Source organism: Phyllobates terribilis, unplaced genomic scaffold (assembly GCF_046119375.1).
Source record: "Phyllobates terribilis strain yellow unplaced genomic scaffold, ASM4611937v1 Scaffold_11__3_contigs__length_659146591, whole genome shotgun sequence".
NCBI classification, from domain to species: Eukaryota; Metazoa; Chordata; class Amphibia; order Anura; family Dendrobatidae; genus Phyllobates; species Phyllobates terribilis.
The window spans coordinates 507,149,581-507,164,942 of NW_027362771.1; the positions used below are offsets into that span (position 1 = coordinate 507,149,581).

General features: G+C 44.5%; 1 protein-coding gene across 4 annotated transcripts in view; it reads left to right on the forward strand.

Moving 5' to 3' along the window:
• ADD2 (adducin 2) overlaps positions 1 to 14,672 on the forward strand; it is a 311,888-nt gene extending 297,216 nt beyond the window's left edge. For 3 of the 4 annotated variants that reach the window (XM_073653585.1, XM_073653587.1, XM_073653586.1), the window contains one exon: positions 8,558 to 14,672. In XM_073653585.1, coding sequence (XP_073509686.1) covers positions 8,558 to 8,832 — 275 coding nt within the window. In that variant the 3' untranslated portion in view covers positions 8,833 to 14,672. The remainder of the gene's footprint in view (positions 1 to 8,557) is intronic. The other variant, XM_073653588.1, reaches the window with a different exon arrangement.
• The last annotated feature ends 690 nt before the right edge of the window (positions 14,673 to 15,362 follow it).

Below are 15,362 nucleotides of genomic sequence, written 5' to 3' on the forward strand. Positions count from 1 at the left end.
CACGTGGAGGCCACACACAATACTGAGCCTCATTTTGACTTGTTTTAAGGACATTACATCAAAGTTGGATCAGCCTGCAGTGTGTCTTTCCACTTTAATTTTGGGGGTGACTCCAAATCCAGGCCTCCATTGGTTAATAAATTTGATTTCCATTGATGATTTTTGTGTGATTTTGTTGTCAGCACATTCAACTTTGTACAGAACAAAGTATTCAATGAGAATATTTCATTCATTCAGATCTAGGATGTGTTATTTGAGTGTTCCCTTTATTTTTTTGAGCGGGTGTATTTAAAATGAAAATATGGTTGGCACTAGAGAATCCTAGTAGGTGCTCAGTGGATGGATTCAGGTGAATCCACAGTAACAGAGTAGTAGACCACGCCACTGAAAGTGATGCAAATTAAAGGGAACCTGTCATGTCCCAAACTCTCTGTGGGGTCACTCTGCAGATCTGAGCAGCCGCTGTACTGAAAGCCTGACTACCAAGAGGAAATTAACTTTATTCCTCCCGGCAGCCTTATGCTTTCAGTCATAGAGGACGGCGCGGCTTCAGTCACCAATCAGTACATAGTGAGCATTGGGTGTAACCACGCCCCGCACTGACTGACAGCCGGCTCAGCAGTGTATAAGTGCAAAGTGAGAGGCATAGACTTACACAAAGTGCTGCTGCTTTCCAGTAAGTGTTTATCCCACTCCAGTGCTAAATTCACAACCACGCAGCTCAGTACTGCTGTTTAATGTCCGCCATGCTACTTTGTTTCACGTGCTACATAGAGACAAGGGAGCTGGAATCCCCCATGTTTGTATGTTCTGTATATGGAAGACATCATACCAACCAGCCTTTTACCCACTAGGCCAGAGACAATTGGTGAAAAATGCAAGCTACAAGTCAAAAATAGTGTTATTCCTCATTTACTCACACATGACAGCTTCTTAAAATTCACCGGAAACAACAGGAACACTTTAAGTTACTAGTCATATTCAATAATTTGTTGGACAAATTTTTGGGGGGTAAACTTGGATGACAACTAATCTATTGGGGCCGCCACACTGCTTTCCTGGTAAGCATGGCTAATTATGTAGTACTACATCCTCTGCTCTAGTATCGCTGAACAACTGGGTAGATTTTCCATTCATGATTTGAGAACATATGATAGCTAGTGTTGAGCATTCCGATACTGTAATATCGGGTATCGGCCGATATTCACAGTATCGGAATTCCGATACTTAATTCCGATACTTTTACAATATCGAATACCGGAATCGGAAGTTCCCATAATGCCTGCGCTCTGCAGTGTCTGTGAAGGATGACAAGCTGGATGGCAGCGCGATCCAGCCTGTCATCAGAATGCCATCCCAGCGGGGGAGAATTCTCCTGATTGTTTAAAAGCCGGCGCGCGGTAAAAAGCCGCCGGCTTTTAAACAATCACACAACCCCATACTGCTTCCCCGCAGCCTCCCACCCCGATCCTCCGCTCCCCTCGCCACCTCCCATCCCGATCGTAAGTTAGGACCGGGCAGGGAGCGCAGCACCAAGGAGCGAAGGACCCGGGCGGGGAAGCCGGCAGTGAAAAGACTTCACCGCCGGCTTTCCCGTTCTGTGCTGCGCTTTCCCGCCGGTTATTTCAAATGAACAGCTGAGGTATCAGGTGATGCTGATCAGCTGTTCATTTGAAGTAGCCGCGGTGCCCTCAGAGGGTTCATGTGAGTTCATGCTTGACTGCATGAACTCACATGAACTTTCCCACGACCGCACAGGTCAGCCACACCTCACAGACCATCAGACCGTCATGATTAGTGTGTGTGCGGGGTGTCTGTGTGCGGGGTGTCTGTGTGCGGGGTGTCTGTGCGATGTTTGTGCGGGTGTCTGTGCGTGCAGGCAGACATAGGCCGATGTGACACTACTACTCCCATCGGCCTATGTCTGTCCCCCGTCCACTCCTGCCAGCAGGATCAGCTCGATGGGAGCAGTAGTTCCCATCAGTCTGATCCTGCTATTTAAATTGCCCTACTGTGTCCCCAATAAATGTTAAATACATGTCATTGGTGGCCAGTGGTTACCTACAATAAATTAGTTCATACATTACCTGTCCCCGCCGATCGCCACCTAAAATAAAGTAAAAAATAAAAAACTACACCTATACTCACCTAGACACCTAATTCCCCGAAGCCATCGATCTCCTGTAATAAAATATAAAATAATAAACCACAACCTTATCCTTACCCCTCCGGAGTAGTCCACGAGTGTCCCACGAAGATCTCCAGTTCAGAGCAGCCACATAGAATGTGACCGCTCTGAACCGCTGCCGCCGCTAGAATGACGGGGCCGTAAAGCAGCCCCGTCATTGCATAAGCGGGTTCACCGGAGTTCAGGCAGCGCTGCTCCGGTTAGCTGCTTTACGGCCCTGCTGTATCGTGAGAAATTCCCACGGTACAGCACTGCCGTAAAGGAGGTCTCCGGAGCTGCGCTGCCTGAATGCACTCCGGTGACCTCAGTCAGTGGCTCCCGCTGCCGGGAGCGGACGTGTTCCCGGCAGTGTGAGCTTACAGCAGCCATGCACAGCTGTCACCATCTCCAGATGTGACAGCTGTGCATGGGAGATCAGCACAGGAACGTGGACAGGTAACTATTATTTTTAGTGAACTAAGAATTAAATAAAATGGTGTGTTTTATTTCAAATAAATTATTTTTTTCTGGGTGTAGTGTGTTTTTTCTTTTTAACACTTTGTAGGTTAGTAATGGGGGTGTCTTATAGACGCCCATCATTACTAACCTGGGCTTCATGGCAGCTGGCGCTGACATGAACCCCACCACTATTACCCCCTGCCACCGCACCAGGGCAGCGTGGAAGAGCGAGGCTAAGTGCCAGAATTGGCGCATCCTACGGATGCGCCATTTCTGGGGCGGCTGACGGCTGGTGTTTCTAGCCTGGGAGGGGGCCATTATTCATGGCACCCTTCCTGGGCTATTAATATCAGGCCCCAGCTGTCTGCCTAGCCTTTGCTAGCTATTAAAATAGGGGGGACCCCACGTCATTTTTTTGGGGGGGGTCCCCCATTTTAATAGCTAGTAAAGGCTAGGTATTCAGCTGGGGGCTGATATTAGTAGCCTGGGAAGCTCCGTGGGTTTTACCCCCTTCCCAGGCTTCAAACATCTGCCCCAGCCGTCTGCTTAACCTCCGCTAGAGACTAAAATTATGGGGGATCCCACGCCATTTTTTTTTTAAATAAATCCTTTATTTTAACACTAAATGACATTTGAGGAGTTAATAAAGATGCAGTCCCTAAATTATTATTTATTTTTTAATTAATTTTTCCCAAAACTTTTGACGTGGGCTTCGCCATATTTTTGTATGCCAGCCAGGTACAGCATCCAGCTTCTATGAACGCGCCATTTTCCGGGGCGGCTGCGGACTGCAATTTTCAGCGGGGGGGGGGAGGGGGGCAGAAAGCTTGGGCCTCCCTGCGCTGCGGATTCCAGCCCCCAGCTGCCTAGTTGTACCTGGCTGGACACAAAAATAGGGAGAAGCTCCACGTTTTTTTTTTTTTTCATTATTTCATGAAATTCATGGAATAATTAAGAAAAAAAGGGCTTCCCTATATTGTTGTGTCCGGCTAGGTACAAATAGGCAGCTGGTGGTTGGGGGCAGCCCGTTCCTGCCTGCTGTACCTGGCTGGACACAAATATAGTGCAAAGCCCCACGTCAATTTTTTTTAATTATTTCAGGAAATTCATGAAATAATTAAAAAAAAATTGACGTGGGGCTTCGCTCTATATTTGTGTCCAGCCAGGTACAGCAGGCAGGAACGGGCTGCCCCCAACCACCAGCTGCCTATTTGTACCTAGCCGGACACAACAATATAGGGAAGCCCTTTTTTTCTTAATTATTCCATGAATTTCATGAAATAATTAAAAAAAAAAAATGCGTGGAGCTTCGCCCTATTTTTGTGTCCAGCCAGGTACAACAAGGCAGCTGGGGGCTGGAATCCGCAGCGCAGGGAGGCCCAAGCTTTCTGGGCCCCACCCGCTGCAAATTGCAGTCCGCAGCCGCCCCGGAAAATGGCGCGTTCATAGAAGCGCCATCTTCTGGCGCTGTACCCAACTCATCCAGGGCCCTGGTGCGGTGGCTCACTGGGTAATAAAGGGGTTAAGGCCAGCTTGGCATTATCAGCTGGCCCTAAGCCCGAAATTCATGGGGTCACGCCAATATTAGACATGACCGCCATGAATTTCTAGTAAAGTATTTAAAAAAAACACAAACACCCAGAAAAAAGTCCTTTAATTGAAATAAAGACACAATTCTTTATTGTTCTAAATTAAACCATACTTACCATCACGCCCATTCCAGCTGAAGCCAACGATCTCCTGCAATAAAAGTAAAATAATAAAGCAACATCATCCTTACCTTTCCATGGCTCCCACGACAGCTTCAGCTCTGCTTCATCGAGATGACAGCCTGGATCGCAGCAGAAAGTTGCCATCCAGCCTGTCATCCCGCAGACACTGAGAAGCGCAGGCATGCTTGCGCTCCTCAGTGTCAGGCTGTGACGGCATCCCGATAAGCCGAGTCTCTCACGCTCACCGCATGCGCAGGAGAATTTTCCCACGCTGTCAGTGACGTGCATGAGGTGAGCTGAGTTCATTGGACATGACCTCGGCTCATCTGGATGCCGTCACAGCCAGACACTGAGGAGCGCAAGCATGCCTGCGCTTCTCAGTGTCTGCGGGATGATAGGCTGGATGGCAGCGTTCTGCTGCGGTCCAGCCTGTCATCTCGATGTAGCAGAGCTGAAGCTGTCGTGGGAGCCATGGAAAGGTAAGGATGAGGTTGCTTTATTATTTTTCTTTTATTGCAGGAGATCGTTGGCTTCAGCTGGAATGGGCGTGATGGTAAGTATGGTTTAATTTAGAACAATAAAGAATTGTGTGTTTATTTCAATTAAAGGACTTTTTTCTGGGTGTTTGTGTTTTTTTTAAATACTTTACTAGAAATTCATGGTGGTCATGTCTAATATTGGCGTGACCCCATGAATTTCGGGCTTAGGGCCAGCTGATAATGCCAAGCTGGCCTTAACCCCTTTATTACCCAGTGAGCCACCGCACCAGGGCCCTGGATGAGTTGGGTACAGCGCCAGAAGATGGCGCTTCTATGAACGCGCCATTTTCCGGGGCGGCTGCGGACTGCAATTTGCAGCGGGTGGGGCCCAGAAAGCTTGGGCCTCCCTGCGCTGCAGATTCCAGCCCCCAGCTGCCTAGTTGTACCTGGCTGGACACAAAAATAGGGCGAAGCTCCACGTTTTTTTTTTTTTAATTCATGAAATTCATGGAATAATTAAGAAAAAAAGGCCTTCCCTATATTGTTGTGTCCGGCCAGGTACAAATAGGCAGCTGGTGGTTGGGGGCAGCCCGTTCCTGCCTGCTGTACCTGACTGGACACAAATATAGGGCGAAGCCCCACATCAATTTTTTTTAATTATTTCATGAATTTCCTGAAATGATTTAAAAAAAATTGACGTGGGGCTTCGCACTATATTTGTGTCCAGCCAGGTACAGCAGGCAGGAACGGGCTGCCCCCAACCACCAGCTGCCTATTTGTACCTGGTTGGACACAACAATATAGGGAAGCCCTTTTTTTCTTAATTATTTCATGAATTTCATGAAATAATTAAAAAAAAAAAATACGTGGAGCTTCGCCCTATTTTTGTGTCCAGCCAGATACAACTATGCAGCTGGGGGCTGGAATCCGCAGCGCAGGGAGACCCAAGCTTTCTGGGCCACCCCCGCTGCAAATTGCAGTCCGCAGCCGCCCCAGAAAATGGCGCGTTCATTGAAGCGCCATCTTCTGGCGCTGTACCCAACTCATCCAGGGCCCTGGTGCGGTGGCTCACTGGGTAATAAAGGGGTTAAGGCCAGCTTGGTATTATCAGCTGGCCCTAAGCCCAAAATTCATGGGGTCACGCCAATATTAGACATGACCACCATGAATTTCTAGTAAAGTATTTAAAAAAACACAACACCCAGAAAAAAGTCCTTTAATTGAAATAAACACACAATTCTTTATTGTTCTAAATTAAACCATACTTACCATCACGCCCATTCCAGCTGAAGCCAACGATCTCCTGCAATAAAAGTAAAATAATAAAGCAACCTCATCCTTACCTTTCCATGGCTCCCACGACAGCTTCAGCTCTGCTACATCGAGATGACAGGCTGGACCGCAGCAGAACGCTGCCATCCATCCTGTCATCCCGCAGACACTGAGAAGCACAGGCATGCTTGTGCTCCTCAATGTCTGGCTGTGACGGCATAAAGATGAGCCGAGGTCATGTCCAATGAACTCAGCTCACCTCATGTACGTCACTGACAGCGTGGGAAAATTCTCCTGCACTCAGCACTTCAGCGTGAGAATTTTCCCACACTGTCAGTGACGTGCATGAGGTGAGCTGAGTTCATTGGACATGACCTCACCTCATGTATGTCACTGACAGCGTGGGAGAATTCTCACGCTGAAGCGCTGAGTGCAGGAGAACTTTCCCACGCTGTCAGTGACGTGCATGAGGTGAGCTGAGTTCATTGGACATGAACTCGGCTCATCTGGATGACGTCACAGAGAGACACTGAGGAGCGCAAGCATGCCTGCCTTCTCAGTGTCTGCGGGATGACAGGCTGGATGGCAGCTTTCTGCTGCGGTCCATCCTGTCATCTCGATGTAGCAGAGCTGGAGCTGTCCTGGGAACCATCGAAAGGTAAGGATGAGGTTGCTTTATTATTTTTCTTTTATTGCAGGAGATCGTTGGCTTCAGCTGGAATGGGCGTGATGGTAAGTATGGTTTAATTTAGAACAATAAAGAATTGTGTCTTTATTTCAATTAAAGGACTTTACTCTGGGTGTTTGTGTTTTCTTTTAACTTTGACTATGGGGTTAGTAATGGGGGTGTCTTATAGACGCCTCTCCATTACTAACCTGGGCTTGATGTCAGCTGGCATTATAAGCTGACATCAACCCCAACCCTATTACCCCCTGCCACCGCACCAGGGCAGCGTGGAAGAGCGAGGCTAAGTGCCAGAATTGGCGCATCCTATGGATGCGCCATTTCTGGGGCGGCTGACGGCTGGTGTTTCTAGCCTGGGAGGGGGCCAATATTCATGGCACCCTTCCTGGGCTATTAATATCAGCCCCCAGCTGTCTGCCTAGCCTGTGCTAGCTATTAAATTAGGGGGGACCCCACGTTATTTTTTTGGGGGGGTTCCCCCATTTTAATAGCTAGTAAAGGCTAGGTATTCAGCTGGGGGCTGATATTAGTAGCCTGGGAAGCTCCGTGGGTATTACCCCCTTCCCAGGCTTCAAACATTTGCCCCAGCTGTCTGCTTAACCTCCGCTAGAGCCTAAAATTAAGGGGAACCCCACGCCAATTTTTTTTTTAAATAAATCCTTTATTTTAACACTAAATGACAAGTACAGTAATCAACACTGTCACTGTACTTCATATATATGTGACTGACATGTTTCTATCTATCTAATCTATGTGTGATTCTCTATTCTTTCTGTTCTAAATTGTCGGGTACAGATGCTGAATTGCCGGCCGGCTTTCTTAAAGAGACGGTGCATGAAAACACTATTATTTTTTTAAATAAATCCTTTACACTAAATGACAAGTACAGTAAGCAACACTGTCACTGTACTTCATATATATGTGACTGACATGTTTCTATCTATCTAATCTATGTGTGATTCTCTATTCTTTCTGTTCTAAATTGTCGGGTACAGATGCTGAATTGCCGGCCGGCTTTTTTAAAGAGACGGTGCACGAAAATACTAATATTTTTTTTAATAAATCCTTTACACTAAATGACAAGTACAGTAAGCAACACTGTCACTGTACTTCATATATATGTGACTGACATGTTTCTATCTATCTAATCTATGTGTGAAGCTCTATTCTTTCTGTTATAAATTGTCGGGTACCGCTGCTGAATTGCCGGCCGGCTTTTTTAAAGAGACGGTGCACGAAAACACTAATATTTTTTTTAATAAATCCTTTACACTAAATGACAAGTACAGTAAGCAACACTGTCACTGTACTTCATATATATGTGACTGACATGTTTCTATCTATCTAATCTATGTGTGATGCTCTATTCTTTCTGTTGTAAATTGTCGGGTACCGGTGTATGCCGCTGATGAATTGCCGGCTTTTCATGTCATTCTACATTATTCTTAGTTGTTTTACTTCATGTAGAATTAACCTACAAGGAAAGAAAGGGTTTATTTTCATTCCGATATTTGTGTCCCATTGACTTGCATTGGTTTCCGGTATCGGAATCGGCGATATCCGATACTTTTTGGGTATCGGCCCGATCCAATCCGATACGATATTTCCTGATATCGGAAGGTATCGCTCAACACTAATGATAGCCCTTGTGGGAGCTGTAGTGACTGCCATATTGGTTGTCATGTAGCTGTTTGAAGAGCCCCTAATTTGCCTGTAAATAATAGAATATCCAGGAATGGTTGGAATTAATCTTTGTAATCATTCACTTTGTGTTTTTGTAAAGAAGCTGAGAAGGAGTCTGTCCCTGGATCTACTGAAGCCACAGAAGAAAAGGTTCAACCAGCTGTGGTGCTAAATGGCAAAGAAGAGGATCAACCTCCTCAGGATGAGACACCTCCTAAAGTCATTGACACCCCTAAGGGGAAAAACGAGACAGTGCCCAATGCCTCTCCGGAAGGTTCCCCCACTAAATCACCTTCCAAAAAGAAAAAGAAGTTCCGCACCCCATCGTTCCTAAAGAAAGGAAAAAAGAAGGAAAAAGAGAAGGCTGAGTCTTGATCTCCTGATTCATGAAACTGTTGTGTCACATAAGTTATACCGGCTCCTTTGCTTTCCGGGCTGGGACAGTGAAGGGAGCTACATCTACTACTGCTAAGTATGGACTCAAGAGTTTAATGGGCATGCTAAGTCCTGACATGTATTTTATAGGGGATTTGTACTGTCTGTGCTCATACAGAATAGCATGTCCACTGACTCTTGGGACAGATACTCACTTAGCTCAAAAACAAAAAAACATTTTTATAATTGTCATCATCTTAGACGGCTTCTTTACAGACTCCATCTACGACAACATAACTGGTTTTGTGCAGTTTTATTTTTTAAGTTTATTTTTGGAGTATTTATGAGTGAAATGTGTTTATTTTAATCATGTGAAAGTGTTGAAGGTGCTGCCGAGAGTCTGACCTGACAAAAGGCGCAATAATACGAATCAATAAGTCAGTACTACATGCTTATCTGAATTCTGTAGGGCAGCAGTTACCCTTTTATTCCTATTGTTTGATGCATTGTTTATTATATACTTTCTATGTTTATGGTGATGGCGGTAGATTACTTTGGTTATAGCACTTAGACATACAGGAACTATAAGGGGTTATAAATACAATAATGCCCCTTGAAAATAATTAAAAAAAGACTCATCTAATGATCATGAAAACTAATCTAAACCCCATGCAAATGTGTCAGCTATTTTCTTTAATTCATTAGCAATTCATGTGTGTGCTCTTTGCAGCCACCATATGAACCAGTTATGGTTCAGACTCTGAATGGAGCAGCTCTCTCTCCCCTATCAAGCAGGAAGTTGGAGCAGAAGCTGAACGACCAACGTCCCCCAGCCAATCAACTGCATGTAAATCAAGCATATTATTTTAATGGTAAACTTAGGGACCGGGGCCCTAATGCAAAATCTGGACTCCTCATCTACAAGTACCATTGATAGTGCTGGACTTCTCATACAGGATAAAGCCCTACAGGTGCTCGGTATGCACTTCTCTGGTCAGGGCATTCAGCATGTAGTTCTCTGGTCAGAAGGACAACATATGGTTTTGATTGCCAGGATCAGTGGATTCCAGTCTTCTTTACAAGATATTTACATTGCAAACACTAATATATTGAATTTTGCATTTTTGTTGCTTTCTATCAATTTACGCACGGTGGGGGGACTGGGTACAATTACCCCCAATTTGCATCCAGGCAAAATAAATACCATGGAGAGGGTTACACACATTGCTGGACTGGGGTGCCAAGAGCCCACCAGTAACCAACTCCAGGGCCCCACTTTTCAGCTACATGTGACATTATCCTCCATCACAAATTTATATAACAATGAACTGGGTAGATTCTTACATGAATAAGATGCTGCCTCTGTCTGTACATAGTCATTCAAGTATATAGTGCCAAGTACTGCTCATATAAGAGGGTGTTGGCCCACTCCTGCACAGGGGCCCACCGGAGGATTCTCCTGTTCTACTGTGGGCCAGTCCAAGCCTGGTCACACAAGAGAAATCACAAATCAGCCACCTTTCCTATGTGGGCTCTCAGTTGTCACGAGTCCCTAATAAATGATATTTTCACATGAAATATGGGGAAATAGTGGAGTCCTGTAGAGCCTTACAGATAGGTATTTTCCATATTACTACATATTCAACAGAAAGTGCAGGGGGCATCGGCCTCAATAACTTTCCTTTCACCACCATGAAAGTGCTGCCCAATTAATACCATCCTGCCAGCACACAACAGGAGATAATGTACCATGGAAATGAACATTCTGCATATTTCACCTGACAATCACCATTTACATCTATATGTAAAATGTTCCAGCATGTTTTTCCCATATATTAACATTAGATGTAAGATATGTATGGCAATGTTGTTTTCTATTGTACATTACCGCCATATGTGACGCATACTTAACAGAAGTGGCATGTTCAGTTCACTGGGCACTAAGAAGGAAGGACCCCATTGCAATGTCAATACGAGGTCTGGAGTCCTTTTGTTTCTATGGTTAGGAAAAACATTGTAGCCCCTAGTCACAAAAAACTAATAGGAGAGTTGAGACCATTGATTTGTGTAATTCTCTAGTCCCCCCCCTAGGAGCGCTGCAGGGAAATTGAACACTTACTATTTTGCCAGAGATTACAGCTGATCGCTGGGGGTCCCAGTAGGGGGTCATTTTTTATTTGATTTTGATTTGCGTACTATCAATGGGGAACAATTTTCTGGAGAACCTAGAGTCAGACCTATGGCGTTTATGGGGCCTCTAAAAAGAAAGGGCCCACTCTTGATTGGTTAAATCTCATTTGTTGCTATATTAGTGGGAACCTTTACAAAACTGCATTATTAGCAAACAAAGGGGTACTGAATTGGTTCATGGGTGTAAAGCGAAATAATAATTGAAAAAAAATACCCTTCTGCCTGATGTGACAAAACCGAGAACCATAATGGTGTTTTCTTGTAGTACCATGGACCCGCAGAAAGCTCTTCTATCATTATATAAATGGCAGCTTCACTTTGAGTCCATATTTTCCCACTAATAATAACTGAGACATATTGTAATCCCACCTAATAATACACTACATAGTAATCCAATAATCCCAAAGCTGGTTGCATATGTACAGTATATGCATGTATGTATGCATGTAGAAACACACGGGATACAGGAGGTGTAAGTATGGTGCATACGAAGGAGAAATCTCAATAATCCCGATTACTCTACTCTGTTTACACACTTTATATCTTTCAATTTGTAGCTTTTGGGACCAAACCGGAAGTGTCCTGCACGCACTTGTTTTTGTAGTAAAAGTTTACATCACATATGTCTCCAGATACATGCATGGGACAAAGTGACTGTGTAGCTTGTAAAACACAGGCTTTTTCCACATCTCAAATTAAGGACATTTGCTAGCAATTTTTAAAAAATATTTATCTATATTTACTCAGAAATAAATAATAAATGTCAGTATTCAGCTATTGATGACCAGACTATTGGCTGCTCGTTTACTTGTTTGCTAAGTCCTTTTTTTTCCAAGGGTTTGTCCAGCGATGTTAACAGGTTCTCTGGTTGTTGTCCAAGTCAAAAATGTGAAATAAAAAAAAAAATGACGTCTATGATTTAAGGCTCATGCAGACGTCTGTGTAAATCGGTCTGATCTTGGACTATAATGCACGGACTGGCCGCGGTTCTCCCGGCCTGACCATGATAGCTTCATAGAAATACATGAAATTGTCATGCTCCAGTTGGGAGACCCGCGGCAAGTCCGTGCATTTGCAGTCTGTGCTCAGACTGAAAATGACTGTTCAGACAAAGCATAGGTGCTGTATGAGGCGCACTCTTGGCGTTACCAAACAGTTCACTGTACCTTCCCACCTACTTTTCCTGCCTTTATCTCAACTCCCTTCTTCCTTGATTGATAGGTCTGGCTCTACAGGAGGTAGAGAAGGGTGGAGATAGTTGGAAAACAAGTAGGTGGGAATGTGCACGGAACTATTTGGCCACACCAAGGGTGCACCCAGCTCCTGTACTTTTTTTTGAACAGTGAATTTGTGCTGATAGACTCCCTTTAACTCTGAATACTGTACCAATGGGCAGATTTCAGATCCACTCCCTTGATGATCGTTGAAGCTCTACCACTGGTGTTCTGGTACAGACATAGCGCTTCCTTCCCATCTCTGATTTAAAGGAGTATTCCTATCTCCATGATCCTATCCTATTAGTAGGTGTAATAATAATAACAAATACCTCCAATTAGAAATGTAGTATAGTTCTTCTGATAAATTATGTTCCCCGTGTGAAGGGCATTGCAGTAGCTTAGGTATCCATGGTTACGACCACCAACAGCTAACTAACTGTCACTATATGAGTGGTCTTAACCATGGATACCTAAGCTACTGCAATGCCCTGCACATGGGGTAAGTGACATCGCGAATCAGAAGAACTATACTACATTTCTAATTGGAGTTATTTGCTAATATTATTATTACACCTTCTACATATTGGAATAGGATCTTGGAGATGGGAATACCCGTTTAATAATGTAATTAAGGAGTCCAGCTGTCAGACTTAGTTCTTTAGCTAAGTCATCCACCTCCTGTGTCTCAGTATCAGCTGTATCGAAGCTATTGAAGTTACCCAGACAGTCAGCCTTTATCATCACATCTCCGGGAGGAGCTTCTTGGACCACAGAGGGGGGGTCTGAAATCTGAGGAAAATGCAGTAATCAGAATAAAAGATTATTAGAAAATGTTATTAAAAATTAGACAACAACCAATAAACTTTTTATGTTGCTGGATAACCACTTTAAAGCAGAACTGGTCACAATCAAGCCTTTAGCTGTCCATGCTCTCAGACAAAGAAAGCCAGGGGGCTGCAATTAAAGTGTAACTGAGCGTCTGCTTCGGGCAGTGTGCACCTGACCTATGTAGACGTGTGGACCTGGCCTTTAGGTCCAAGTCAGGTGTGCACACAATGTTGTGACGCTGTGCACTCCTGCTTTAAAGGGAACCTGTCAGGTGATTCATGCTACCAAAACCGTGGCCAGCATGAATCGTGGCCTGCCTGCCCAATCGCAGCCAGGTATATTATTTTCTCAAACACTCTGGTGTTTATATACATATACTTTAAAAATCTGGCTGGGGACCACAGCTGAAGACCAGACTAGTCCGATACTGCCCCACCCATAACTGGTGATTGACAGGAAGCTCTATCTTGTGTTCAGAGGGAGAGACCTGTCAATCACCTGCAGCAATGCTGAGGGCGGAGCCAGACTAGCCTTGTCTCCAGCTGAGGAGAATAATATACCTGGAGGCATTAATTGAAACACACAAGGACACAGTAACACAAACGTATAAAAAACAGGGTATTTAGTTGACACGTTTTTTGCAAAAAATGTATACTAAGCCGCTCTACCAACATCAAGGTAACCCAGATCAGAGCAGTCCCTAACTGATGTATTTAAAAACTGATCATGTGTATACTACCTATATGAGCAGATCTAACAGGTAATGTCCATGTGGACACGCTGTAGAGGACGGCATTTTATGTGCAAGGCCCACAAGGGAGGGGTGGAGACCTCCCTAATCTTGCAAAAGCAAGAAACAAATTGAATTGAATACAAACACATGGGCCATACACATGGTGAACAAGTCTGTAGGACTGACAGGTTCCCCTTTAAAGTATAGCATTTCTCTACATACAATGGAGGCCATTTGAAGGGCATACAGAGAAGGTCCTATATGAGAACTCACAGTGGAGCAGCCCTTCAAATGTGGTACTCAGTTGCCACTAATATTCCATCATCTAAAAGGAAACTGGGCACCAATCCTCCAGTCACCCGGCTACCCTGAGTCAGGTTATGCCTCCCATAGCAGTGGTGTAGTCCTTGCCAGTTACTGAACTGATATTAATTAAGTTTAGCATATAAGTGATTCTTCACCCGTGTGTAGGAAAGAGGTGTATAGCTTGTATGCTAGGACTGTGTCTCGCTGGGGTTCTGCCTTAGAAGGCGATACGAGTTGCTTGTACGCTCTTCACTTCTCCTATGCTCGGTACATGCTGATTGTCTCGCTAAATAATTTGCAGTTTGCGCAATTTCACCTGCCCTTTGCCTGATTAGGATATTACTGTGTCTTTTCTTCCACTTGTCTGACAATCGTAAAAATTGGTGTTCTTTAGTGTCTCCCTCCTCTTTGTATATAAGCCTCCACAGACGACATGACCTTGTTATTGTGATATCTAAAGACAATGTAAATACGTTCTCTTTTACTGCACGGGCCTCGCGCTGTCTTCATCCATGGAGCCTCTCTTTTCTGCTGTACCTGCAAAATAAACTAAATTCACAAGCTTAGCGTGATCTTTTTTTCTCAAATCTTTGGGTTGAAAGATTTGGAAAGAAATGGAGAATATGTGGAATTTAGACATGTACAATGATTAAAGTGTGTAAATCATTATATACAGTGTTTTGAAAAAGTGTCTGGCTGGAAGGTGTTCTGCTTCGAGAGCACCTTCTTCCACATGCTGTATAGGGGACACAGCTAGTTTGCTGAAGAAGGTGCTCTGGTCAGATGAGGCCAAAGTAGAACTCTTTGGGCCAAATGCAAAGTGCTATGTGTAGCAGAAAACTAACACTGCACAACCATCATTCTGAAAACACCATCCCCACCGTCAAACATGTTGGTGGCAGCATCATGCTGTGGGGATGCTTTTCTTCAGCAGGGACAGGGAAGCTGGTCAGAGATGATGTGAAGATACATGGAACCAAATGCATGGCAATCCTGGAGAAAAACCTGTTAGAGGGAGCAAAAGACTTGAGACTGGGGTGTAGGTTCTTTTTCCAGCAGGGTGACGATCCTAAACATCCTGTCAGAGATACTATGGATGGTTTAGATCAAAGTATACTCATATGTGTGAATGGCCCAGTCACAGTCCAGACCTTAATACCACTGAGAATCTGTGGCAAGACTTGAACATTGCTGTTCACAGACGTCTCCATCCAATATCACTGAGCAGAGATAGTTTTCAAAGAAGAATGTGCAAA